General features: G+C 46.1%; 1 protein-coding gene across 1 annotated transcript in view; it reads right to left on the bottom strand.

Moving 5' to 3' along the window:
- Positions 1 to 25,220, bottom strand: part of WWC2 (WW and C2 domain containing 2) — a 187,862-nt gene that overhangs the window by 75,272 nt on the left and 87,370 nt on the right. The window contains exon 2 of the mRNA XM_030314445.1: positions 11,608 to 11,717. Within this exon, the coding sequence (XP_030170305.1) occupies positions 11,608 to 11,717 (110 nt within the window). The remainder of the gene's footprint in view (positions 1 to 11,607; positions 11,718 to 25,220) is intronic.

The raw sequence follows: 25,220 nt of genomic DNA, 5'->3' as shown, positions 1-25,220 counted from the left end.
ACTGGGAAGCCATCCTACACCAAGTTGCCAAAGTCGGCTTCCTTAGCTGGGGTCCCGCCATTCCTCTCAAGAATTCTCTGGCTCCCCAACACCCACAGAATAAAAGCCAAGCTATTTATGCCAGCATTCAAGGCCCTGTGTGATCTGAACCCAATCTGCTTCCCACGGTGCATGTTTCCATTTACTTAATCCGGGACGCCATGTTGCCCTCTACATCAGCGCTACTCAGAGTCTCTGCGGGCAGACTACACGGGTCCCCGAACTCTCTCACACGTCCACTGCAAAAAGTAGAGAAGTCACGAGGAAACATTTTGAAATCTTCATAGCAATTTTATATAGTTATTGTATAGTGATGACTCTAATAATATTGGGGCTTGCATTTTCTACTTTCTTTTCCCTTTTTCAAGGAATTCATTTTTACTCTACTTTACAAAAATATCTGTCATTCCACAGTGGGTTTGACATTTAAAAACAAGCCCAACACAGAAGCCAAAAAGCCAAACCAAAGCCTGGTCCTGGTTGAAGAACACTCTACGGCCCAGTTCTTGGTTCTGCAGTCTTGGATACTAGAATCGCCCAGAGAGCTCTTACAAAAAGAAAATCCCGGCCCATTAGAGTTTCTGTGGGTAGAACCCAAGCAATGGCGGGTTTCAAAGTTCCACAAGAGATTCCAACGAACCCCTCTGCAATGGCCCACACACTGCCTTCTCCACGAAATTATCCAAACGATCCAATCTCGAGCTTGCCCAAACTTGCCCGCCCTGCCTCGCCCATTCCTCCCCACGGAAACCACAAAGAAGGCTCTGGCCAGCGCTCTCTCCTTCGCTCCTCCTGCCTCCTGACCGAACCAGGGGCTTCCCCCTGTGGCCCTGCAAGCATGGACAGGGGGACTGTGGTACAACTTCCTTCCATGGCACCGACCTCCCTGTGCTGACAGGCAGTCACCTCTCTGAATTCAATCAGTAACCGCCAAAACAGGTGTGTCAAAACGGGTCGGCCGCTGTATGAATACGAGAACCTGTTCCCGACCAATTAGGACAGGAAAATTGATTTGTTAATTTGCTGGAATGTTCCATGACACGTGCTGTTTAAGGTGTTTTGCGTGTGAAGCCCGATCTTCCGGCACCCCAACTCAGTATTACTGGTTGGCCCCGGAGGCTGCAGTAAGTCAAAACCCAGACAGTGATATGAGGGGATCTGACGTGGACTACGAGAACCTCTAGGGGCCAGGCTGGTTCTGGAAACGTCTAACTAATGTGGTGTCTGGGGATAAGGGATAACACTAAACTGGAGTGGTTCAGCTATGAACCCTGGGTCCCCTTAGGGCTTAGAGAGGCTTTGGATGATTTACAAAATGGCCTGAGTTAGCCAGACACATTGCAGCCACTGACTCGGGCCTAGAATCTCTGCTTCACCATCACTGGTACAAAAAGTTGAGCGTCCTCTAAAGTAGTATTTTGAACTCTCATTTTGCTTTAAAGTTTCGTTTGGTTTATTTATTTTGAGAAAGAGAAAGAGGAGTGCAAGCAGGGGTGGGGCCGAGAGACAAGGAGAGACAGAGAATCTCAAGCAGGCTCTGCACTGCCAGCATGGAGCCTCGATGTGGGGCTCCATACTGGAACCGTGAGATCGTGACCTGGGCCGAATCCAAGAGTTGGATGCTTAACCGATTGAGCCACCCAGGTGTCCCCTGAGCTCTAATTTTTAAAGACGTAAATATTCCAACATGCCAAAGAGGCATATTTCATGTAATTATGGGAAAAAAACCATGCTGGAGTCAATGTCTAAAGAGACGCAGGAGGGGACAGTCCCGGTTGGACAGCCCCTCCAGCCCAGAATCCTCAAGGACATCATCACGGTGGGGCAGCCCAGCCACCTTGGAGAATAAGGAGAACGGGCAGCTGTCAGCTAATTAAGAGCCTAAACTTCTCTTTTTTCTTTTTCTTTTTTACACTTATTTATTTTTGAGAGACAGAGACAGACAGAGCCCAAGTGGGGGAAGGGCAGAGAGAGGAGGAGGTACAGAATCCGAAGCAAGCTCCAGGCTCTGAGCTGTCAGCACAGAGCCCGACGCGAGGCTCGAACTCACAAACCGTGAGATCATGACCTGAGCTGAAGTCGGAGGCTTAACTGACTGAGCCACCCAGGCGCCCCAAGAGCCTAAACTTCTCAATTGACGATATTCATTACAGCTCAGGTCTCCGGCTATCCAAGCATTTCCAACATGTAAACGCCATCTGACTCAAAGTCCAGAACTCATCCTCTAACGAATGGGAATTTATGGTCTTAGAAAAGTTTTCCCCATTGTGGATGACCTGTAATAATCCTCACCTCCTCATATTCCTGACCCTTGAATACGGGCTAGACCTAGTAATCTGCTTCTAATGCGTACAACAGGGATGGCACTTGGGACTAGGTTACAAAAGGCCGTGCGGGCCACCTTGTGCGTGCCCTCCCTCCCTGGCTCCTGGCTTTCCTTCCGCGGTGAAGCAAACCGCCGTGTCGTAAGCTGTGCTATGGGGAGGCCCACGTGACAAGAAACGAGGGGGGCCGCTGGCCCACAGCCAACAAGGACCTGAATCCTGACAACCACCACGTGAGTGGGCGTGGAGGCGGATCCTCCCCCAGCAAACCTGGCTGACACCCTGAGGACAGACAGCCTGTGACGCGGCGAGCCAGAGGATCCCGCGAAGCCTTGCCTGGACTCATCACCCGCAGGAACCACGAGGCAATAAGTGTATTGTGAGCCACTGGGTTTGGGGGCGACGTGTCCCAGTGAGATATATAACTAATAAACTACACAACTAAAGGGATGGTACAAAAACAAAGTGCAGGGGAACAACTTGAGATATTCGTAAGTTGCAATAGTTACAGGAAGATATGTACCCCGAGTTCTCCCTCAGTATCTTCAGAGGTTTCGTCTCCTCGTATTTTCTCTACATATTGGGGAACTGGTGTAGTTTCAATAAAATACCTGTCGATGGCTAAATTGCCACAAAACACTGAAAGTAACGTTGACATTTAAATGAATAAAGTGCAATAATAATAATAATAATAATTAAAATAATAAACGATGAGCGTTTATTTGGACAGATCAGCAGAAACACTCCAGTAGGCTGGTTTAAATACTATATGCTACAAGAGCTGCGGCGGAACATTTACATTTCTGAAATGCCGTACAAATCAAATATGAGCTACAAAGAGGGTTCCCGAAGGCACCTCCGAAGGCTTCATAAAGCAGGATCGTGCTTCATCTCCATTGGTTGTATTTGCTGAACGGACTGTGAAGAATTTTTATTAAATGTAAATACTAAAAAAGTGCATTATAAAAATGTGGTATGTTAGTGTTAAGACCTGGTGACCCTGGGAAGTCACCGTGTCAGAATGCTGTATAATTTGCATGATGTCTGCGAAAATGTCACGTACCTCAAGAGAATGGACATGGCGTCAGTTTTAGATGTGGGACTTTACAGACAGAGAACACGGTTGTGAGTTCTAAGAGCTTTACCATGGAAGATCACATCAGATTCTTGAAAGGAACGTGATTTCTGTCTATCACGCCTATTTCTGTCCTTTCTGTCGTGCTCGGGAAGAATGGATGAAACAAACATGAGTAGCTTTCCTTATCTTCCTTTCTAGAAAATATCCGCTATGCTTATTATCTGTTGTTACTTCTGCAGACAAGTACCGACCATCTGCTACACACAACAGGGAAACAAGATGTTCAGGCATGAGTCCCTCCTTCCAAGAACTTACAAAATACAGAAAAACTTCTGACACATGAATTAAACACACACACACACACACACACACACACACACACACGTCTGTGCAGTAAAAAGTGATAAAAGCCTTGAGAGGAGAATGCGGTGCCACGGCCGTTTAGAGACACAGGGTTTTCTCTGGTTGAAAAGGAACGTTCCATGCAACAGGCAGTGACGGAACCGGGTTTTGGAAGGTTCCAGACAATGGCCCCTCAGGACTTGGCCCCTGTTGACTTCTCCAGTCACCTCCCAAGACCCCCACAAAGACACACACCAGCCTTCAGCTGCTCTGCATTTCTTTCTTTCGTCAAGCCCTGCTTTCTGTGGCCTCTCTAGACCTCGGCTTTAACTTGTGGTCTCTCTTCTTCCGGGAAGGTATCCTTCTCCCAACCCCCAAACCCTACCCCAGCCCCTCTTCCCCCAGGCCCGGTTCACTCAGTCATTCTTTGGGTATTAGCTCAAAGCACTGTCTCTAGCAGCCTCAGCGACACCCTTCAGGACATCCGAAACAGGGCACTTTTACGTGTTCTCCTTTGAATTTTTTTTTTCAACGTTTATTTATTTTTTTTTGGGACAGAGAGAGACAGAGCATGAACGGGGGAGGGGCAGAGAGAGAGGGAGACACAGAATCGGAAACAGGCTCCAGGCTCCGAGCCATCAGCCTAGAGCCTGACGCGGGGCTTGAACTCACGGACCACGAGATCGTGACCTGGCTGAAGTCGGACGCTTAACCGACTGCGCCACCCAGGCACCCCACGTGTTCTCCTTTGTTCTGCTGGCCCGATGGGTGGTTCTTTCCACAGGCTACTGTATTTTCTCATTTCTTCCCCCATACTCCAAGAGCCTGTGGTTTCTTGAATACCAGGTTAATAAACATGAAACTCCATTTGTAAGCGATGGCGGACCACAAAGGTTCTAAGCAAGGCCGGGAAAGGATCTCGGCTGTATGTGAGGAAGAACGTCTGACAGAAATGTGAGGTCCTACCATCTCTGCGCAACTCAGCACTAACTCTACAGAAGAGTCTGTATAAATGTGCAGCAAGTTTTTTTGATAAAAGATTATATGGTAAGTGAAAAGAGCTTATAAAACCGTATGCATACTACTCCCACTTGTGATATAAAATTATATTTAAAATTCTGTGTGTCTGTTTGTAGTAATATGAAGTCTGGAAGGATACACACGAAGAGACTTAGAATACTTAGTTCTCTTTGGGTGGTGTGAATATGGACAATACTTTTCTTCCTTTGATTTGCCTGTATTTTCTATTTTTCTCCTATGCACGTGCATCACTTTTATGCAATTTGTTTTTTTAAAAAAAGAGACAGAAAGCAAAGGCAAAGGTAACAAGGGTCTGAATTAGGAAAATGACAGTGGAAAAGAGGTTAGAGGAGCAAATGTGGTATTACATAACAGATAAAAGTTCTGTAAGAACTGACAAAACGATTCTACATTTTTCAAGTTAATAATCATGAAGACTGTAATGTATCAAAAAATAATAAAGTCAAAGGGAAAACAGAAGAATCCCATTTTGTACTTGTTTGTTTGCAAGTTTTGATGACAACAGACGCGGCAGTGTCCTATAAATGAAATGTCTGACAAAATATTAGGACGCTCGAAGCCACAAATAAAGACAGAAGAGTCGTTCACACGGGAAGGGCAAAGAACAATAGTCCGGCAGATAAATGACAGCACGCTGGGGAATGAGGGTGAGGTCACATCTTCGGGGAGTGACAAGATACAGGGACTCTCAATGCGTGGCAAATGAGGGGCGAGGGGGGAACAGTCTGCAGGAAGGAAGGCTACAGGTTCAGGAGGAAAGGCACGGTCATCTACGCCAACCCTACCTCTGGGTGGAAGGAAAGGACCGCTGCGACTGAGAATAGATCCCGGAAGTGAAATATGTGGATTATTACAGATCAGTGATACTGACAACTGTTAGTTACTCTCACTAAAAACGAGTATCATTACCACTGAAGTTTGTTTTACTCGCATGTCTTAAGTGCCTAGAATGTTTCTTTGTAAAATATCCTAACGGTTTCCCCTCCTAGGGAAACATAAAGGATAAAATAAGACACAGATGAAACAGGAGGGTCCCAAATTTATTTCCCTTCTCCTAAAGGAAACAGCTCCACATAAAATATCGCCTACACTTGAGAAATTTTCATCAAATTTAAACACAACAGGTGTTGCTTCGCAACTAATCCAGAGCAGTTTGGCTCAGCTAACACGGAGTAAGCGCACGCTGTCCGGTCCCTCCTACTGACTACAACTAAAAACCGAGGACAGCAGAACAAAACAGCAAGAACAACAGCGACAATGTCCGGAAAACAATCAAAGCAAGACTCGGCACAGTAAGTAAGAGCAAGGAGGATCGTGGAAGGAAACTGGAACTCGCAGAAGCATCACATGGCAGTGAGTCCTATCTTGTTGTTTTACACATCCCTCACCTCTGGTGCTTCCCATACCCCCAGGTACTGCGAATGGGTGCAGCCCGACCCGGCTCTGTCTTGTCGGAGGACTGGCAGGGAGAGGGGGTGCCGAAGGGCGCGTCTCCCACGACCATCCGGAGAAGCCCGGGAAAACGGGCTGAACCCCGTGGCGGCCAACGGTGGTGGCGTGGTCCCCCCTGCGCCAGCTCGTCTCCTGTCCGCTCTGTCCTGAGGAGCGGCCGGCAGCGTGTGGCGAGGCTAGAGCCAGAGAGTACCTGCTAGAATGCCCAGACGAGAGGCTCCACAGAGCCAGAGGGCATGGGGCGAGATGGCAGAGAGGAGAGTTGGGAGAGTGTCTAGGTCGGCCCTTGTTAAATTCGGTTATTTGCTTCTTAGTGTGGATTTCCAGGAGTTCTGTGTCTGGCCTGGATATGGCTTCTCTGTCAGATGAAGGCACGAATATTCATCCACGATACCATGTGCTATCAGTATCCGATTCCTTAGAAATATGCTGAGTGAAAGATTCCATTCACGGAATCAAATGTACTCAGTGTACGTGAGGTTCTGGAACACGCAAAACTAACCCATCCTGATAGAAGTCAGGACGATCCGTAGCAGTGGGGAGGGGGGTGATTGGAAGGGACAGGAAAGAACTTAGGGGGGTGATCCGCATCTTGACCAGAGCGGCCGTGACAAAAGATTTATTCATTTGCCACAATTCACCCAGGTGCACTTAAGAGCTGTATATTTTCTATCAATGAGACCTCCATTATCAAAAGAAGGACAAAAACATTAAGGCACAACTCTAAAGCTACTAAAAAGTGATTTATTTCTGCTTCTAGTGATAATATCAAAACCTTATAAACCGTATTTCATAATTACCTTTCCGTTAGTTACCAATGTCGCCCACCAATATCCATAACCCCCACTCCACACAAACCCACGAAAAGGTGGATTCTATCATAAAACACGTAAGGCCTAAAATACTTTTATTGTCAAGGTCAAATCTTTTACTTCTAGATACTTAACAGTGTTACACAGAAATAGTATTAAACAGCCAAACAGTCTTCATTTCATTTTTTTTTTTTTGTAAATAAAAAGAAAATAATGCTGAAACTATACAATGTCAAGACACAACATATGTGTGGACCAGCTGTTATGAGAAGATAATACCATTTGTTCCCTAAACTACTTCACAAGACTGTCTTTAAGATTAATGAGATAATGGACCAGATCTTTTTTAGTGGGAAAACTACTTGCTGTGGGTAATTTGGGCACTTTAGGGCACAGTGAGTCCATCAGGCCACTGGGATACGATTATCGCACTAAAGCAAAATGGTAAATTTAAAAATCTACATTGTAATAATTGAGTTTTTAAATATCCACAGTGGTGCTTTCTGAAGCACAACATACACTTGAAATGAACTTGAGTTTCTTCAAAAACAAACAGAAAACTTTTAGCGTGTGAGTTAAACAACGAGCTCTTCCGTCCTTCTAACGTTTAAGAGTTTATCCTTCTACTAGGCACCCAAGGTTAAAGAAATGAAGATACAGTCACTGTCCACAAGAAGCTCACAACTTGGTGAGGAGAACACACAAATCAATAAGTTAAAGGCCGTTTGCCACGTGCTTTCCAAAAATCCCTAGGTACCTGGCACTGTAGAAATACCCGGACCGAGCACCCCATCGGGGGTGGGGGGGGCGGCAGGCACCTGCAAGGAGGGCTGGTGCCGGAGAAGGTCTGTGGGAAGCAGGGAGGTCTGGGCAGAGGGGTCGAGAAGGATGTGGCCGAAAGGGAGAGCCGAGGGGCTGGGCCGAGAGCGTCCCGGGCTCGAGCCAATAGTTGCAAGGAAGCTCCCAGCACAGGTGCTATGTCCTCCGGTGTGGGGGAGGGGCAGAGGCAAGGAGGCAAGTGGAGGCCTGTGGGGGCAGACAGGAAAGGGCCCCGTAGCAAGAATCAAGTACGTGCATCTGGAACTCTGGACAAGGCTGAAGGGACAAACCTGGCAGCCGTCAGTCTCAGGAAGTAACTGAGGTCCTCACCCAAGGGGACCCGCAGGCTGCACACAGAAGCCCAGGGGCAGGTGACGAGGGACAGGCAAAGGAAACCGGGCAAGAGCAGCCAGGTATGTTAAAATAAATAAATCAATAAATCCCAGCAGAAGGTACTGTGAAATCCAAAGGAGCAAAGAGCAAGAGGAAATAACCCACAGTGACAAGGGACTCCGTCGGATGAAGAAAGACGAGACCCCGGTGTGGCCTGGATCGGGCCATTTGTGGGGTCTCAGGCGAGCTCAGCAAGGGCAGTTTCTGTGACACGACGGAGAACGAAGGCCTCACGCAGGCCGTGGCTTTCGGGAAGCTTCGCCGAGAGGGGGAGAAAGAGTGGGCCACGGCCGGCGAGGGACTTGGGCTGAAAGACGGTTTTGGGTACGAATGAGCGGAGTCGGGGGGAGCCGGCTGTTATTGGTTTCTTCTGGTAGTTTTGGTTTGGTTTCATTTTGAGAGTTTCCAGAGTTTAATTTTTTTTTTTTCAAAGTTTATTTATTTTTGGGACAGAGAGAGACAGAGCATGAACGGGCGAGGGGCAGAGAGAGAGGGAGACACAGAATCGGAAACAGGCTCCAGGCTCCGAGCCATCAGCCCAGAGCCTGACGCGGGGCTCGAACTCCCGGACCGCGAGATCGTGACCTGGCTGAAGTCGGACGCTTAACCGACTGCGCCACCCAGGCGCCCCGAGAGTTTCCAGAGTTTAAATACGAAGACAATAGAAGCACTAGGTAAAGAAGTGGGGGGAGGAATTTTTAAAACCAGAGAATGACGGGTAAAGAAACGAAACAGGGGAGGAAGATGGGATATGAAAGTTATCAAGAGGGCTCCTGGGGATGGGGGTGCAGGAGAACCTACCGAGACGGGGAGGAAGCCCTACACGTGGCCCGTGGGTAGCGAGAGGGAAGCCGAGGGCGTTCATCTCCTCGTTTGGTACCACGAGAGTTCAGTTTTGGCAAGTCAGGGCAGGTAGGCTCGTTTCTGCTTCCGCAAATGTTCTTTAAAGAAGACAAGCTAAACTTGCGTCCGTATGAAGTAAGGATGCAAGTGAGATTTAAATAGTGACGCATTCCAGATATTCCGCTGACCGTTTATTTGTCAGAATTTTACCAAAAGTAGTCCCTTCCATCGTAACATTAAAATATTTGGGGGTGACTGGCTGGCTCCTTTGCTGGAGCGCGCGACTCTTGATCTCGCGGTTGTGAGTTTGAGCCCCACGCTGGGTGTGGAGAGGACTTAAAAAAATAAAATCTTTAAAAAAAAATAGCATTCAAATAGTTAGATGTCAGTCACTGATAAGCAATAGAACCCACTTACAGTAATACAATCAAGAAAGGTTTGGGGCGCCTGGGTGGCTCAGTCAGTTAAGCGTCCGACTCTCAATGTCAGCTCAGGTCATGATCTCACAGTTCATGAGTTTGAGCCCCACATTGGGCACGATAACAGCACGGAGCCTGCCTGGGATTCCTTCTCTCTCCCTCTCTCTCTGCCCCTTCCCCACTCGCTCTCTCTCAAAATAAACGAACATTTTTAAAGAAGAAAGAAACGTTTACTGAAAGATACAAAAATGAAAGCTAACCTTAAAACCCACAATTATGAATTCTTCACGGACTCCGGGGCAACTTTCAGGGAAACATCTCTCCACCCAAAAGTCGCACTTCTTCTAATGACACAGAAAAGAGACAGCGGCAAAACCTGCAGAAACTGTCACCTGCACTTAACACTGAACTAACGTGTGCATGAAAGCTGGTTCCCAAACTATACGCCCCAGATCACCGGCTGTCGGTGTTCACTGGAAAACTGGCTTCACTCTCCCGTGTCCTCGCTCCTTTCAATCCCTCCATCCCATCGACCTGTGTGAGGCTCAGACAAGTTTCCAGCCCTCAGGTCTATCCCGCGACAGGACTCCCTACGCCGCCTGCGGGCCCGACACGGTGGAACCCACGCTCGCCTCGCCATACTTCCTAACTGCCCTCTCCTCTGGCTGCTTGGCGGCCACTGGGTTGTGGGGGAGCCTTTTCCCCGCCGCTCTCGGTGGTCTCCCGGCAGAGCCCCTCCCCGTGGTGTGGATTGCTGGAATGGGGACCTGCATCCCGACCGCCCTTGCACTGGAGCCTCCCACCAGATCTCCTGGGGGCACCGGGCCTTCTCCCCCAGCTCGGCACACGCCCCCACCTTCAGCCTCTGCAGGCGTCGGGCAGGAGTGGAGCAGTTCTATCAGTTCTGGAACCCTTCCCCGTTGTCCTGGGAAGTATTTGCACAGGTAAAGAAAGATCCTGACAGGAAACCAGTGCCAGGATATTTTCTCCGATCCGATAGAAGTGCTGTAAGCCTATTCTATATGTTTAACATACGGAGGTTTCTAAGAGAGAACTGTTATTAAAAGGGGCTTTTTGTGTCTCTTCAAGACTTCATCATACACCGACACGAGGGAGGCTGCAAGCCACCACTAATAACCGGGCATCAAATAAGATACTTCTGTTCTTTCAACTTTTTATTTATATGTTTGAGAGGGAGCGGGGGGAGGGGCACAGAGACGGGGCGAGAATCCCAAGCAGGCTCCGCACTGTCAGCGCGGAGCCCGATGTGGGGCTCGCACTCACGAACCGCGAGATCATGACCTGAGCCAAAATCTAGCATCAGACGCTTAACTGACTGAGCCACCCAGGCGCCCCAGATACTCTTCTATAATATTATTCCTAAAGATATTAAAAAAGAGTACTATATTATATAAATCTTTAGTGCAACAGACTTATGAGAAATAAGTTAACAGAGTATAAACCATGAGGTATTACTCAAAACCCAGAAAAATAAAAGGGTTAGTTTTTAAGTGAAATAAGCAAAGTGAGTATCAGTATTACATGTGTCCACCTGAAAAAAATTTTTAAAGGGGTGGATAGAGACCCAAACATAAACACACACACAGACATATAAAAAATACCCCGAGTATGTGTTTCAAAAGTTGTTCGTGTTGGGCCATACGCACGCCCAACTCTGTCCGTGGCAAGGACGAGAAAAAGAGGAAACCCAGTCTGAGGGGCGGTGGTGACGGGACGAGGCAAATGGCTCATGGTCTCCACAGGCCTCTAGACCTGTGCTCGAGAAACTCCCCTCCTACCAGGTAGACACACACACGGACAGACAGATTCGTTTCTCTGTCTCTGCCCCCATAAGCCCAATTCTATACGTGTCCCAGATTGCAAAACAGGCATATGTGTTAATGTCAGTCACTGACAAAGTGGGGTTTACAATAAAGAAGTTCACTTTGTAGAGGGTTGATGCTTTTGCATGATTCTAGATGGGGGGGGGGCGGGGGGGGATCACTGTTCTGCTATGTTTACTGTTACCAAAATGGAAAACTTACTGTTGACGTGATCGATGTAGTAGACACCAATCTGTGGGTCAAACCCTGCTTCCCATCCCCACGGAAGTTCATCCCCAACACAATCGGCAAACGACAAGGGCTTCGTTAACCTACAACAAACCAGAATACACGTACAGGTGATTCTTTCTGTCAAACCACGTGTGTCAACATTCAGTTACCCTCCCCACAAGGGAAGACATGTCTAGGCCGCATTTCCCTGCTGTTCTTGATTGTATCTAGAGTTGGCACCGCTGTGTCTGGAATCTCAAAGGGGAAAAACAAGGATAAAATACAGAGATGAACATCCAGAAAAGGAGCAGTAAGTCATAACATCCTTTTCAAAGTTCACAGCTTCAGACTGGGCGGTAAATCCATACAAAAAATAAATACGGACTATTTTATTTTATTTTATTTTATTTTATTTTATTTTATTTTAAGAAAAAGAGAGCAAGTGCACACATGCACCTGCAAGCGAGCAGGGGAGGACAGAGGGAGAAGGAGAGAGAGAATCCGAAGCAGGCTCCAGGCCCAGGGCGACCGTGAGATCATGACCTGGGCCGACGTGAAGAGTCGGACGCTTAATTGACGGAGCCACCCAAGTGCCCTGAATAAGACCATTCCAAGCTGACAGTAAGGACGCCTGGGCCCTAGGCTCTAGCTCTACGGCTAAATGCCTATCTCAGTACGAAGACGATTTTGTCTCAGGATTCAAATGCTGGCATCGTGGAAATCACCATACCAGGAACCCCAAGACAAGGCATGCATCAGCCTACGCTAACTTCAGATTTAGAGGCTCCTGCGTAAATTAATGGAACACTTCCTTGGTTGTGAGGTCCGCTATGAGTTCTCATTGATGGGAGGGACAAGTTTATTTCATTTTTGTAAGTATCTTCTACATAACAGTCACTCAACACGAATTTTAATGCAAGCAAACGCACAAGGTATTTACGTATCGATGTGATGTCACCTTTTGAAACGGCCTTACACTTTCTCTTTAAGCTTCAAAATGAATGGGGAAACTTACAGTTTCTTAAGCAGGTTTCAAACCTGATCGCGGGTTGATCTTTCTCTCTCACTTCCTTCATTTTTGATTCTGAGATTCTCCTTGGCTGTCGGCGCACCCATGGGCAGGCTAACCCTACAGACTAGTGAATGCCCTGTTCCTGGGTGGCCAACATGAGTTGATACACCTTCTGATTTAATGTATTAGCAACACCAGCACAATGCCGACACAAAATCACCCGGAGTCCCTTTTATCCGCGCTCGCAAATATCAACCATGTCAGAGCTCAGCTGAAATGGAGCTCGTTTCCAGAACCTCATCGGTCATCAGAGTAACAAACTGTGTCGTCTGCACCCTTCAGAACGCCGCAGGAACAATATGAGAAGGAGGGAGACCCTTTCTTCCCAGGCCTGGCCTACAGGAGCCTCCTCCAAGGACATAAAATACCAACGGATGAAACGAAATGGAGGGAGTGCCTCCTTTCCTCTCAATGCTCCCATAGCATGAAATCTGCATCCGGACAGAGCTCCAGGGACACTGTTCTTTGCAACCAGGTCAGGTGGCCGAAGTCATAATGAGAACAACCAGCTGTGTCACTGATTCACTACGAGGCCACCTTACTGGGAGCCTCTATCTACCTCAGTTTCCTTCTCTTCCAAGCGGTGATCACACTCCCTTATCCTCTCCCTGCAATTTAACCGCCTCCTAAGATTGAGGTGAGATAAAAAAGGAATGAAATTAGGACACTGTCGAGGACATATGGTAAACGGTCAACAAAGGTTAGAGATTATCAATACCAGCACAACACGTGAGTTCTCTCATTCGTTCTTCAGAGGGATGGAGTCAGACTCTGGTTCTCAAAGTATAGCCCTCACGACTAGCAGCATCAACGTGTGGGCACCGGTCAGAAAGGACAAATTCCTGGGCCCTAGCAGAGGCCTAGAGAATCAGAAACTCTAGGGCCCAGCAATGCATGTTTCATCGAACTCTCCAGGCAGTGATGGAAAATCTGGGAACCACTAGCTCAGGAGGTAAGAGCTTGAAATCTGGCACCAGAGACATGGGTCAAATCCCTTGTCTGCCACCTACTTGCTATACAACCTAGGGCAGGTTGTTAACCTTAAAAAACCCATTTCTCGATCTTCTTCTCAAAGGTGGGTGGATTACGAAGTTTAAATGAGACCTGACCAGCATAATGCTTGACAAACGGTGAGCTTCAATATACATTAGACATTATACGTTAGTGAAGTGAGCCTCGGGCAACGTGCCCGAATATGGCAACTCGCCATATTTCCTCTGCAAACCTGGAGTCAATCTGAACCCCATCGGAGTCAAAAAAAAAAAACCTGTGCTCTTGGAGCTGTGCTTAAATTCCATCTCAGATCATAAACCGCCCAGGAAAAGTGACCAAGGGATTAGATACTGTATCAAAAAATCTCCGTACCATAGGAAGTGGCCTTGTCTTCACCCATTGTAAGACTGATCTCTGTCTACCTTGATAAAGTGGATTATTAGATAAGGCCCCTTGGCCAAGTTACCTTGCATATGATTCTGTTCTCTTTTCCTAACCCCTTTTATCGATGTCGTCTAAAACGCACACACATCCTAAAGAAATGAATAAGACACAGAAATGACAAAAGAGTGATATTACACAAATTTTATCCTGGTACCAAGGCAACACGTTTAAGCACGAGGGGGACAGGAATATATTTATCACTCGAAGAATGAAAAGTCACAAAAGCTTCAGAACATGGGTTACGATTACAAGTTATGGTAATTTGACTACACTTGGAAATAATCCAGTTTCTCCTATTAATTGTTCAGTAGATAATAAGCATTTTATTAACTGTCACTGTTCCAAGACTAGAATTACATCTATAGGTACCCATGTAATTACGAGCTCAGTTAAAAATTCAGACGTTTCCATCCTCAGGAATTTTAACATAAAAGTTATTTGCAGTGTGACTTCAAAAATCAATCAGATGCTTTATATTCTGTACCTGGATAGATAGCTAGCTTTTCTCCGCACTCTAGCAATAAGTAAAACCATTAAATACCTATTTGTAAATTTCAAAATTTTAGAATGTAATTCTTACCCAAATTACAAGATACAAATAGAATGACATTCTCAGATACCAAACAGAATTAAGCACTCAATTATGCTGTTATCCTGATAATGGGAACATATTACTATGACATAGTAAGAAGTTAACACAAAACAAAAAGAAGTAACAGGTGCATTCCAAAATCAGAAACAATATGACCTAGAACAAACACAGTAAGCAGAAATGTTGATTAGTTTCCAAACTTCTTCATCTTGTTTTGGACAAGGAGTCTCTGAAACATTCAATCTTTCTCTGATGTTGAGGAAGTAAAAATCGATGGAGTTTTGTGGTTGTTGTTGTTGGTTCCTCACAAAGGAGCAACATCATGCAAAAAGTCTGAAACTAACAAGAGTCTTTATGCTAAATTCCAGAGACTACTCTTTGCTTTAAAAACAGCCTTCTTTTGCACCGTGACTAATGTGAAGAAAATGGCAATTTACTGCGGCACTGTGCCAACGTTGACATACGAAATTTGAACTTCGCGTGGTATTTCCCCTCTTTGCGGGCATTATGTCATCCCCGTACATGAGCCGTCCGTTAGTATTTACTGTCAATCATGGATACCTGTCCTATGACATGAGACGCCACACAGACTAAATATTGACGATTACGTGACGCTGAACACTGTGTGTGAGCAGCACAAAACCAGAACGGAGTTTGTACTCACTGCACTAAAAGAAAAGGCACCGGACAGAGAAAACCATTCTCAGGTTAACAGTACTCTTGCCACGATTCAAGTCCCCCAAATGTATAGTTTGGCCTGAATGTTAATAAAGGTCTTAACAGTTATTTTTACTTCACAGCATCTGCTGTGGCCATTGTTGAGCTAACTCAAAGCAGAGTTCGTATTGTGAGCGGTCTATGATCACTGCAGAATCTGTCCACACTAACACTGCTGAACTGCTCTGAAACAACAGGGAAGAAGTAAGGATGTGGTTCACGATTTGGATTTAGAAAGAAGGGCAACATGTTTTCTAATTTTAATTTATAATGATGCTGATTAGGCCCCTCTGCTTCTATCACCGTGCTAGTCCGGGGAAGCAGCAAAGGGACAGAAAGAGGGGAATGACAGGAAGGCGTGAAGAGGGGCAGCAAGAAGCAAACAACTTTTTTGTTTTTTTAAATCTTTATTTATTTATTTTGAGAGAGAGAAGCAGGGGAGGGGCAGAGAGTGAGAGAGGGAGAGGGAGAATCCCAAGCAGGCTCCACGCTGCAGCACGGAGCCCAACACGGGGCTTGAATCCATGAACCGTTAAGATCATAACCTGAGCCGCAGTCGAGAATTGGAGGCTTAACTGACTGAGCCACCCAGGCGTCCCGAGCAAATGACTCTTAAGAGAAACTGGACAAACCAAGTCAGAAGAGGGTAAGAAGGTTAACTCTGTGTCTCTGTGGAAATTCACTAAGATTCTTCAAAAGGAGTCATGTTAGATAGGAGAACCACAGACAGGGACAGTGCGGAGCCCGGTACACCGGGTCAAGGAAGAGACCGGGGCTCCGTGATATCAATGGCTCGCCCAACGTCTCAAAGCTGGAAAGGCGTGTAACTGGGCAGCCCAACCAGCCCATTTCTTCAGGCTGAGTTCAAGCACTCTTTGCACCTGCCCGGGCTCCCAGACAGTCCTTCCCTGTGTCGGCCCAGGGTCTGGTCTTCCTGTAACTTTCACCCACTGGTGCACGCTTTATCCCTTTGGTATCCCTTTGATCCCTTTGGTATCCCTTGGTACCAAAGAGTAGTAGTGTAATCCCTCTTCCATGTGATGGGCTTTCAACGATTTGAACACAACAGTCTTGTTTCCCAAACCTGCTCTCCTAGAACCCAAATGCCTGGTTCCCTTCACCGCGCTCATAATTCCTTCTCTTCTCAAAAGCCTGACAGTCGTCAGTCCGTAATCCACCCCATTCTCCCTGCTCTGCAATCACGTCCCATCAATGATTATCAAGTATGGATCTCCCCTCTTAGAGTTCATTTTTTCCTCCCGGCAGCCTACAAACATATCCAATCCCTCCACCCTAAAAAAGCCTTGCCTCAAATCTTCTGGCTCCTCTCTGACATTCACTTCCTAATCATTTATTCATTCCAACCTAGAGATCTGAAATCCGTGGAGGACTTTAGGAGGCCCTATCACCTCCCTTAGACCTAACCCCTTCTCTAGCTGCTTCATGAATATACTACCGAAAGGCAGATTTGTGGGTAATTCACCTTGGAAAAAGCACGCTGCTTATGCTGTTGGTTTGGGGACTCAGCTACATCATCTGCAAAAATGTCGAAGCTTAGAATATGCTACGTAAAAAGAAGCTGACTTTTACGTACAGTGATTACACTGAAAATATAAAACACTCCCTGTTTACCACGTACCACACACATGCATCAATACACATAAATGTGCACGTTAAATCCTCATAAAACTCTGCGAAGTAGATACAAGTATTGTTGCATCTGAATAGCCTGTGTAGGGGGCACCTGGGTGGCTCAACTTGGTTAAGCGTCTGACTTCAGCTCAGGTCGTGATCTCGCAGTTCGTGAGTTCGAGCCCCGCGTCAATCAGGCTCTGAGCTGTCAGCCCGGGAGCCTGCTTCTGATTCTGTGTCTGCCTCTCTCTCTCTCTCTCTGGCCCTCCCCTGCTCATGCCCTCTCTCTCTCTCTCTCTCTCTCAAAAATAAACATTAAAAAAAAAAACTAGAAACAAAAAGATGAATAGCCCGTATAGGAAAAAATTTTACTTATGATCCAGTAAGCACACGACTGGGTAACATACACCTCTTCTAGTCAACATCTGCCGCCCTAGTCACTGCCCCAGGGGCTCCTGTAAGGAGGTAATGGTCGTGAGCTCCCCTACACGGGCCTTCACGCCAGCCACCTTCACCAGAGGCTCTGAAGGGAGTAGAAGGTAAAGTCCAATCACAGAGAGCAGGAAAGAGACAGACCAAGGACACACAACTCTCACATTCTTTGAAGACTTGCCCAAAGGTCGAAAGTAGCTTTTAAAAGATACTTATCTTTTTTACATGATGTGTAGACTCCATTGCAGTTTCCTTTTTTTTTTTTTTCAGAGAGAGAGAGAGAAAAAGAGAGAGAGAGAGAGAGAGAGAGAGAATCCCAAGAAGGCTCCGTACTCTGCACTGAGCTGGATGTGAAGCCTCAGTCCCACAACCGTGCGATCGTGACCTGAGCTGAAATCGAGAGTCGGACACTTAACCAACTGACCCACTCTGGCGCCCCTGAATTGCAATTTCTACATACAACTATATGATTTACACACGCCATTCTGAAACAGGAGGTTATAAAATGGTTCGCCTGAATTGGTTACACCGTCTGCCTATTTTAACTGAAAAAATTGGTGCCTATAAGGTCAAAATCGTGGATTACATTTCCAACAGGAGCTCTTTGATGTAAGCTCAGACTGAAAGTGTGGACTTACAGCAGTGACTCTCAAACCTACGTGTACATCCAACTCATCTGAAAGGCTTATTAAAACAGATTGCTGGGCCCACCCTCAGAGTTTCTGCCTCAGTAGTTGGGGAGCTGGGGTCTGGAAATCTGCGATTCTTACAAGTCCCCATGTGATGTGACGCTGTGGTCCCTGGACCATACTTTGAGAACCACCAGTTAAGCCACAAAATCACACCCCTAATCCACCCAGGTGATGGAGAAATGAAGACAAACTCCATTTAAAAATGAAGCTGGAGGGGAGCCTGGGTGGCTCAGTTGGTTAAGCCTCTGACTCTTGGTCTCAGCTCAGGTCACGATCTTATGGCTCGTGAGTTCAAGCCCCACACCAGGCTGTGCGCTGACAGCGTGGAGCCTGCTTGAGATTCTCTCTCTCTCTCTCTCTCTCTCTCTCTCTCTCTCTCTCCTCCTCCTCCTCTCTGTCCCTCCCCCACTTGTTCTCTCTCTCTCTCAAAATAAATAAATAAAATTTTATTTATTTTTTTTAATTTTTTTTTTTAACATTTATTTATTTTTGAGACAGAGAGAGACAGAGCATGAACAGGGGAGGGTCAGAGAGAGGGAGACACAGAATCTGAAACAGGCTCCAGGCTCTGAGCCATCAGCCCAGAGCCCGACGCAGGGCTCGAACTCACAGACCGGGAGATCCTGACCTGAGCCGAAGTCGGCCGCTCAACCGACTGAGCCACCCAGGCGCCCCAATAAATAAAATTTTAAAAAATGTTTTATAAAGAAACTGAAACTGAGGGCAAAAGCCTGTGCTTCATAAATACCCGTACTACGAAAACTACGGAATTAATGGCTTAATAATTCTCAGATTAGGGCCACTTCATTTAATTTTAAGTAAGCATTTTTTTCCCTCAAGGAACATTGAAACAATTTTAAAATAAGTTCTTTGAAAGCAGGCTTTCCTTTTTCTTTCATTTTCTCACCTGCATACAAAATAGTGACAAGTACTCAACATCGGTAGTCGTCAGGAAAATGAAAATAAATAACATGATGAGGTACCAGTTCATCCCACCAGGATGGCTATGAGTAAGACAACAGCAGCAACACCCCCAACATAGAAAGTGCTGGCACGGAGGTGGAGAAAGGGGAACCCCGTGCATCGTGGGCGGGCAGGTAAAATGGTGTAGCCTCGGCAGAAAAGTCTGGCACTTTCTCAAAGAGTTCAACACGGAATTACTCTATGACCCCGCATATCTGCTCCTGAGTGCTCGCCCAAAAGAACTTACAACAGGTACCCAAGCAATTACGTGTACATGCATGTTCACAGAAGCACTATTTACAGGAGCCAAAAAGTGGCCACACCTCAAACATGCATCAGTGGATGAATGGATAAACGACGTGCGGTCTGTACATGCAACGCAGTGTTGTTATCCCGCCGTAAAAAGGAAGGAAGTGCCTATACAAGCTACGTGCGGATGGCCTCCAAAATACGATGCTAAGTAAGGCCAGACCCAAAAGGCCACATATGATATGATTCTAGGCATATGAAGTATCCAGCACAGACAAATCCATACAGATAGAAAGTACGGGAAGAGTTGTCGGGAGCTCGGGGGAGGAGTGAGTGGACGGAGACTCTGGAAGGGTAGAAACGTTCTGGAATCGGACAGAGATAGTGCTTGCACAACCCTGGGAATTGTCGTAAATGCCACTGAACTGTTCGCTTTAAAGCGGTTAATTATGTGGTGTGTGAACCGAACCTCAACAAACTATTTTTTTGTAAATAGCAACGAGTCATAACAACGCAAAGACTCCAAGTGAGTAAGGTATTTTCACAAGAGGAAGTTAAATAATAAAAATGCGTGAAAATGCAAAACTTCACTAATAATAAAAAGAAGCGCCAAAGAAAACGAGGCTTGATTTAATTTGCAGCCTATTAGGGTATCAAGTTTTTGTTTTTGTTTTGCTTTGTCTGAATGAAACGCAGTTCTGGCGAGGATGTGAGGAATCAGTTACTTTCATTTGTTGCTGGTAATTTCGCAACTTGATACATTCCTTTTAAGAGACAGTTTGGCAGTATTAAAAAAACCATTGAAATGCTGACTCCATTTACCCTAGGAATGCCATTCTTACCCAGTCCCCCCGACTCCTGTCCCAGAGGACCACTCCAACACAGGCTCGGCTGCCATCTAAGGCGGATGACGGCCTGCTCTCCACCCCCCCCCCCCCCCCCGCCACCAGCCTGTTCTCTGAGCTTCTCAGAGGCACGGCCCCCGCTCTCTTCTCTGCATTCCCGGCATCACGTCCACTTCATACGTAGCCAGCTCGTAATCCGTGCTGACTGAGTGGACGCAGGTTAGAAGGAAAGAACTGGAAAGGAATGAAAACAATTATGGAAGGGCTGTTGTTGGTTTGTTTGTTTGTTTGTTTGTAATTTTCAATGTATATAAATGTAACGGCAAATGCATTTACTGTGAGCAAGATGAAGGTTAGTATTTAGGTGATAGTTGATGACTATGCGGATGAACAGTCGACAATAAGGTGAGAGTTAACTATGGGACAGGCTAGGAGAAAAATCTTTCAATACGGCCCCCAAAATCTCTGGCCCTGTAACTTATTTTAGCCTATTATAATGCACCACAAATGAACAGCTAAACAGAAAACACATTCTTCGTTGCAGAGAGGTAAGAGAATTTATTGCAGGTGTTTCAATAATTCGGCAATTTTTTTACCAAGTATTTGACCCTACGGAAGAAAACGGGGTGGTCAACACACTTTAACCTGAACCTCTTCTGTGTCCTAAGTGTCAAGAAATGTTTGCCCACTGGATTACTTGGTTTTGGAAAACAGCTTGAGATTTTAAGTGGCTATGTCGGTAAAGAAGGTAGGAATGCGGGCGAGAGGAAGAGGGCTTAACAGATTATTATCCCAACAAACAAACCCACCACCAAGACTGCCCCGTCCTCCTGCCTCCCGCTCAGACAGGACGACCACCACGGACTCCATCCCAGACAAGAATGCAAGACGCTGGAGGACTTACTCTCGAGGATGTGCTGTCCCCAGAACAACAAAGAAGGGACCCACACACAGCACACCCCTCTGGATGGCTAGCACCTTGCTGGATTCGTCCTCTTCCCTCAAGAGGCTTCCCGAATGGTTGCAATGATCCTGCACTCATTTGATCAAAAGCTAAGGAACTAGAGGGAGGGCTCCTGGGCGGCTTAGCTGGTTGAGCGCCCAACTCTTGATTTCGGCTCAGGCATGATCTCACGGTTCGTGGGTTCAAGTCCTGCCTCAGGCTCTTTGCTGACAGTGTGGAGCCTGCGTGGGATTCTCATTCTCTTTCTCTCTCTCTGCCCCTCCCTTGTACTCTCTCTCTCTCAAAATAAATAAACTTAAAAAAACACAACAACAACTAAGTAATTAGGAAGATGTTTTTTAATCCCTAACACCTTATCACATAGGGATAACCCCAGGTAACAAGCGGTTTCATTCCAGGCTGTTTTTCTTAAATAAACGTATGCACCCATATACGGAAGCACATACAATATTATGCACATTTTTTACAAGATTGGTGTTAAACTAAATAAACTATACAGACACTACAGTTTTGAGCCTTGCCCTAAAAAACACAACTAATATATTCTCATTATGAAAAATATATAAAATAGAATAAACTATTATTAAAGTCCTGCCTTCATTTCCCTATACAATGATCTATATTCCAATACGTTGGTTCTTTTCAGTCCATCTATAAATCCACATGCGATTATCAAACATACAAACAGGCTCATACTGTGTGCATTTTCTAGGACTTTATTTAGTTTGCAATACAAGTTAGAAACCTTTCAATGATCGTCGCTACAGGTTGACCTCAATCTTCTAATATCTACATACACAGAATGGATTACAGCCCATTATTTGACTAATCACTAATTAACAGACATCAGTTTCAACTTCCTTTGAGAGGAATTAATGCTTCAATGAACATACTTGTAAATATTTTAGCTCTCAGAGTATTTTTTAGAATAAATTTCTGACAATGAGTCAAAGAACATACCTACTTGTAAAATTCAAAAGTGTCAGTGTGCATTAGAGACACGTTAAAGACATATTACCATTGGAATTTTTTTGAATGTTCACTTATTTATTTTGGGAGAGAGTGAAAGCGTGTACACAGGAATGGTAGAGAGAGAGGGAGACAGAGAATGCCAAGCCGATTCCGTACTGTCAGTGCAGAGCCCGACACAGGGTTCGATCCCATGACCCTGGGATCATGACCTGAGCCAAAATCAAGAGTCGGACGCTAAACCGACTGAGCCACCTAGGTGCCCCATCATTTAAATTTTTTAATTCTGATACCTATTCTCCTCCACGTGGGCATTACCAATTTGCACTCTCATCCACAATGGAAGTGAGCGCCATTACCCCTGATATGGTCGAAAGGGGAGGAGGAATCGAATAATTATTAGTAAGGTTTGTAACTTTTATTTTTTTCCTCTCTCTCTTTTTTTTTTCACATTAAAAAAAACTGTTTATTTTTATGGGGGGGGGGGGGGGGCAGGCAGCGAGTGAGAGGGCAACAGACTCTGAAGCGAGCTCTGTGGTTTCAGCAGTGAGCCAGATGTGGGGCTTGAACTCACAAGCCCTGAGATAATGACCTGAGCTGAAGGTGTACCCTTAACCAACTGAGCCACCCAGGTGCCCCTGTCACTTTTCTATATGTTTATTTGCTTCCTTTGTGAATTGCTCTTTTCTTTTTAATTTGTGAGAGAGAGAGAGAGAGAGAGAGAGAGAGAGACCAAGGGCAGGGGAGAGGAGCAGAGGAAGAGAGAGAGAGAGAGAATTTAAACCTGACGCAGGGCTCAATCCCACGACTGGGATCAAAACCTGAGCCAAAATCAAGACTTGGACGCTCAACTGACTGAGCCACCCAGGAGTCCCTAAATTGACCTTTTTGAAACTGTGCGGTCTGCCCTTCTTATTGATTTGTAGCAACCTGTGATATACGCTGGCATTAATCCTTTGTCAAGTTGCAAATATTTTTTTCCCATGGATATTACTTGTCCGTGAACTTTGTTTACAGTGAGTATAATAAGACTGATTATTTAAAAGTGTTGGGAGGGCACCTGGGTGGCTTAGTCAGTTAAGCGTGCAACTTCAGCTCAGGTCACGATCTCACAGTTCGTGGGTTCGAGCCCCACGTCGGGCTCTGTGCTGACAGCTCAGAGCCTGGAGCTTGCTTTGAGTTCTGTGTCTCCCTCTCTCTCCGTCCCTTCTCTGCTCTCTCTCTCTCTCAAAAATAAGTAAACATTAAAAATAAAATAAGATAAAAGTGTTGGGAAAATTGGATGGCCAGTTAGGGGAAAAAAGCTAGGTCCCAGATCATCCTTCCAAAAAAAGTTAATTCCAGATAAATCAAAAGAATCGCATGGGATAAATGAAACTGAAGTACGAAACCAACTAGAACAAAAGATACACAAAAATTCTTTAAGACTTCCGGGTTCCATTTCCACATCCAGTGTTTCAAATTGTGGTCCTTTAACACTTGCCATTGAAAATAAATACAATGAGAACACAATCATATGAGAAATTGTAAAGAGCTGCTGACAAGAGACGTTAAGCTTACAGGTTGCTCTCTTTGTTGGAAAGGCAATTAATGAGAATCAGAAAGGTGTTGAAGTCATATTAGCGCCAGACAGACTTTCTCCTTTACCTGACTGGAAGAGCTGAAAGAAAAGTAAAATAGAAAAATAATATGACTAATGTGATGTCCCTGTTCTACTACCCCCACCTTGGGAAACCTGGTCCCAGACCAGTGGAAGACCCCCAGCAAGGAGTTGGCATAACAGGGACAGATTTTAATTTAGGAAAGTGAACCTAACGGCAGCGCACTGAACGGAGGGAAGCAGTGGTCCCCGAACCAACAGCGTTAGCATCATCTGGTGACTTATTAGAAATGCAAGTGATCGGGGCGCCTGGGTGGCGCAGTCGGTTAAGCGTCCGACTTCAGCCAGGTCACGATCTCGCGGTCCGGGAGTTCGAGCCCCGCGTCGGGCTCTGGGCCGATGGCTCGGAGCCTGGAGCCTGTTTCCGATTCTGTGTCTCCCTCTCTCTGCCCCTCCCCCGTTCATGCTCTGTCTCTCTCTGTCCCAAAAATAAATAAACGTTGAAAAAAAAAAAAAAAAAAAAGAAATGCAAGTGATCGACCTCCTCCCCTCAAACCACGAAGTCAGGAACTCTGAGGGTGGGGCCGCCCCCTGCACCTGCCTCCGACGCCTGCTACAGGATGAGAGGCCCTGGACTGGAGAGACGCTGAAACATCTCAAGGTTCCATTTCACCATCACGTCGTAAGCAACGGCAATTGACAAGGAGAAAGGAAACCAACATGGTAGCAGACAGGAGGGCTGTCTAGGGAAGGTGATAGCAGCATCTGAGGCTGCCGGGGAGGAGAAAACCTCCTAGTAAATGCAGAGTTCCCGGCCATGGATATTTGGAAGTGGAAGCTGGATAAAGAAGTGCTGGAGTGTTACTGAAACAACGCGCTCCCTTCACGCGAAAGAGGTTGACTGAGCAAGTCTCCAATTCTGTGCTTTGAGTAGAGCGAGATCAGGATGGGTAAGCAAAGTCATCGGGAATTAATTTAAGATATGCCATGTGTGAGGTGGCAGAGGGACACACAGGTAAGATATGGACCCAAATTTCCACAGGGGGATGGGAAGCTGGAAGAGATCAATGAACCAGACGAGGCCTTGCTTGGGATGTGCCCACAGTCAACCGGACAAAAGCAGATGGCAAAAAGAAGGCTTAGAAAACGGACTTCCACCGGAAGAAGGGAAAAGCCCCAGTTCACTCTCTGATCGTTTCATTCCTGCCAATAGGAAGTAATGAGAAACTCCCCACAGAGGAACATTTCATTCACGCGTGCATCGGGTCGCCAAATATTGACCGAACGTCTCCTCCAAGCTCCGGACTTATAGGATGTGTGAGGCATGGGTCTCGTCCGTCCCCCAGTGGTTTCTCCACAGGTGACTGGTGACCGGCTGCCCTCTAGATGTAGGCCTGGCCTAAAATTCTCGCCCCGTGATCGCTAAGTGTTTGCTTTGAA

This window comes from Lynx canadensis, chromosome B1 (assembly GCF_007474595.2).
Source record: "Lynx canadensis isolate LIC74 chromosome B1, mLynCan4.pri.v2, whole genome shotgun sequence".
NCBI classification, from domain to species: domain Eukaryota; kingdom Metazoa; phylum Chordata; class Mammalia; order Carnivora; family Felidae; genus Lynx; species Lynx canadensis.
This window is presented reverse-complemented; position numbering and strand designations above follow the sequence as displayed.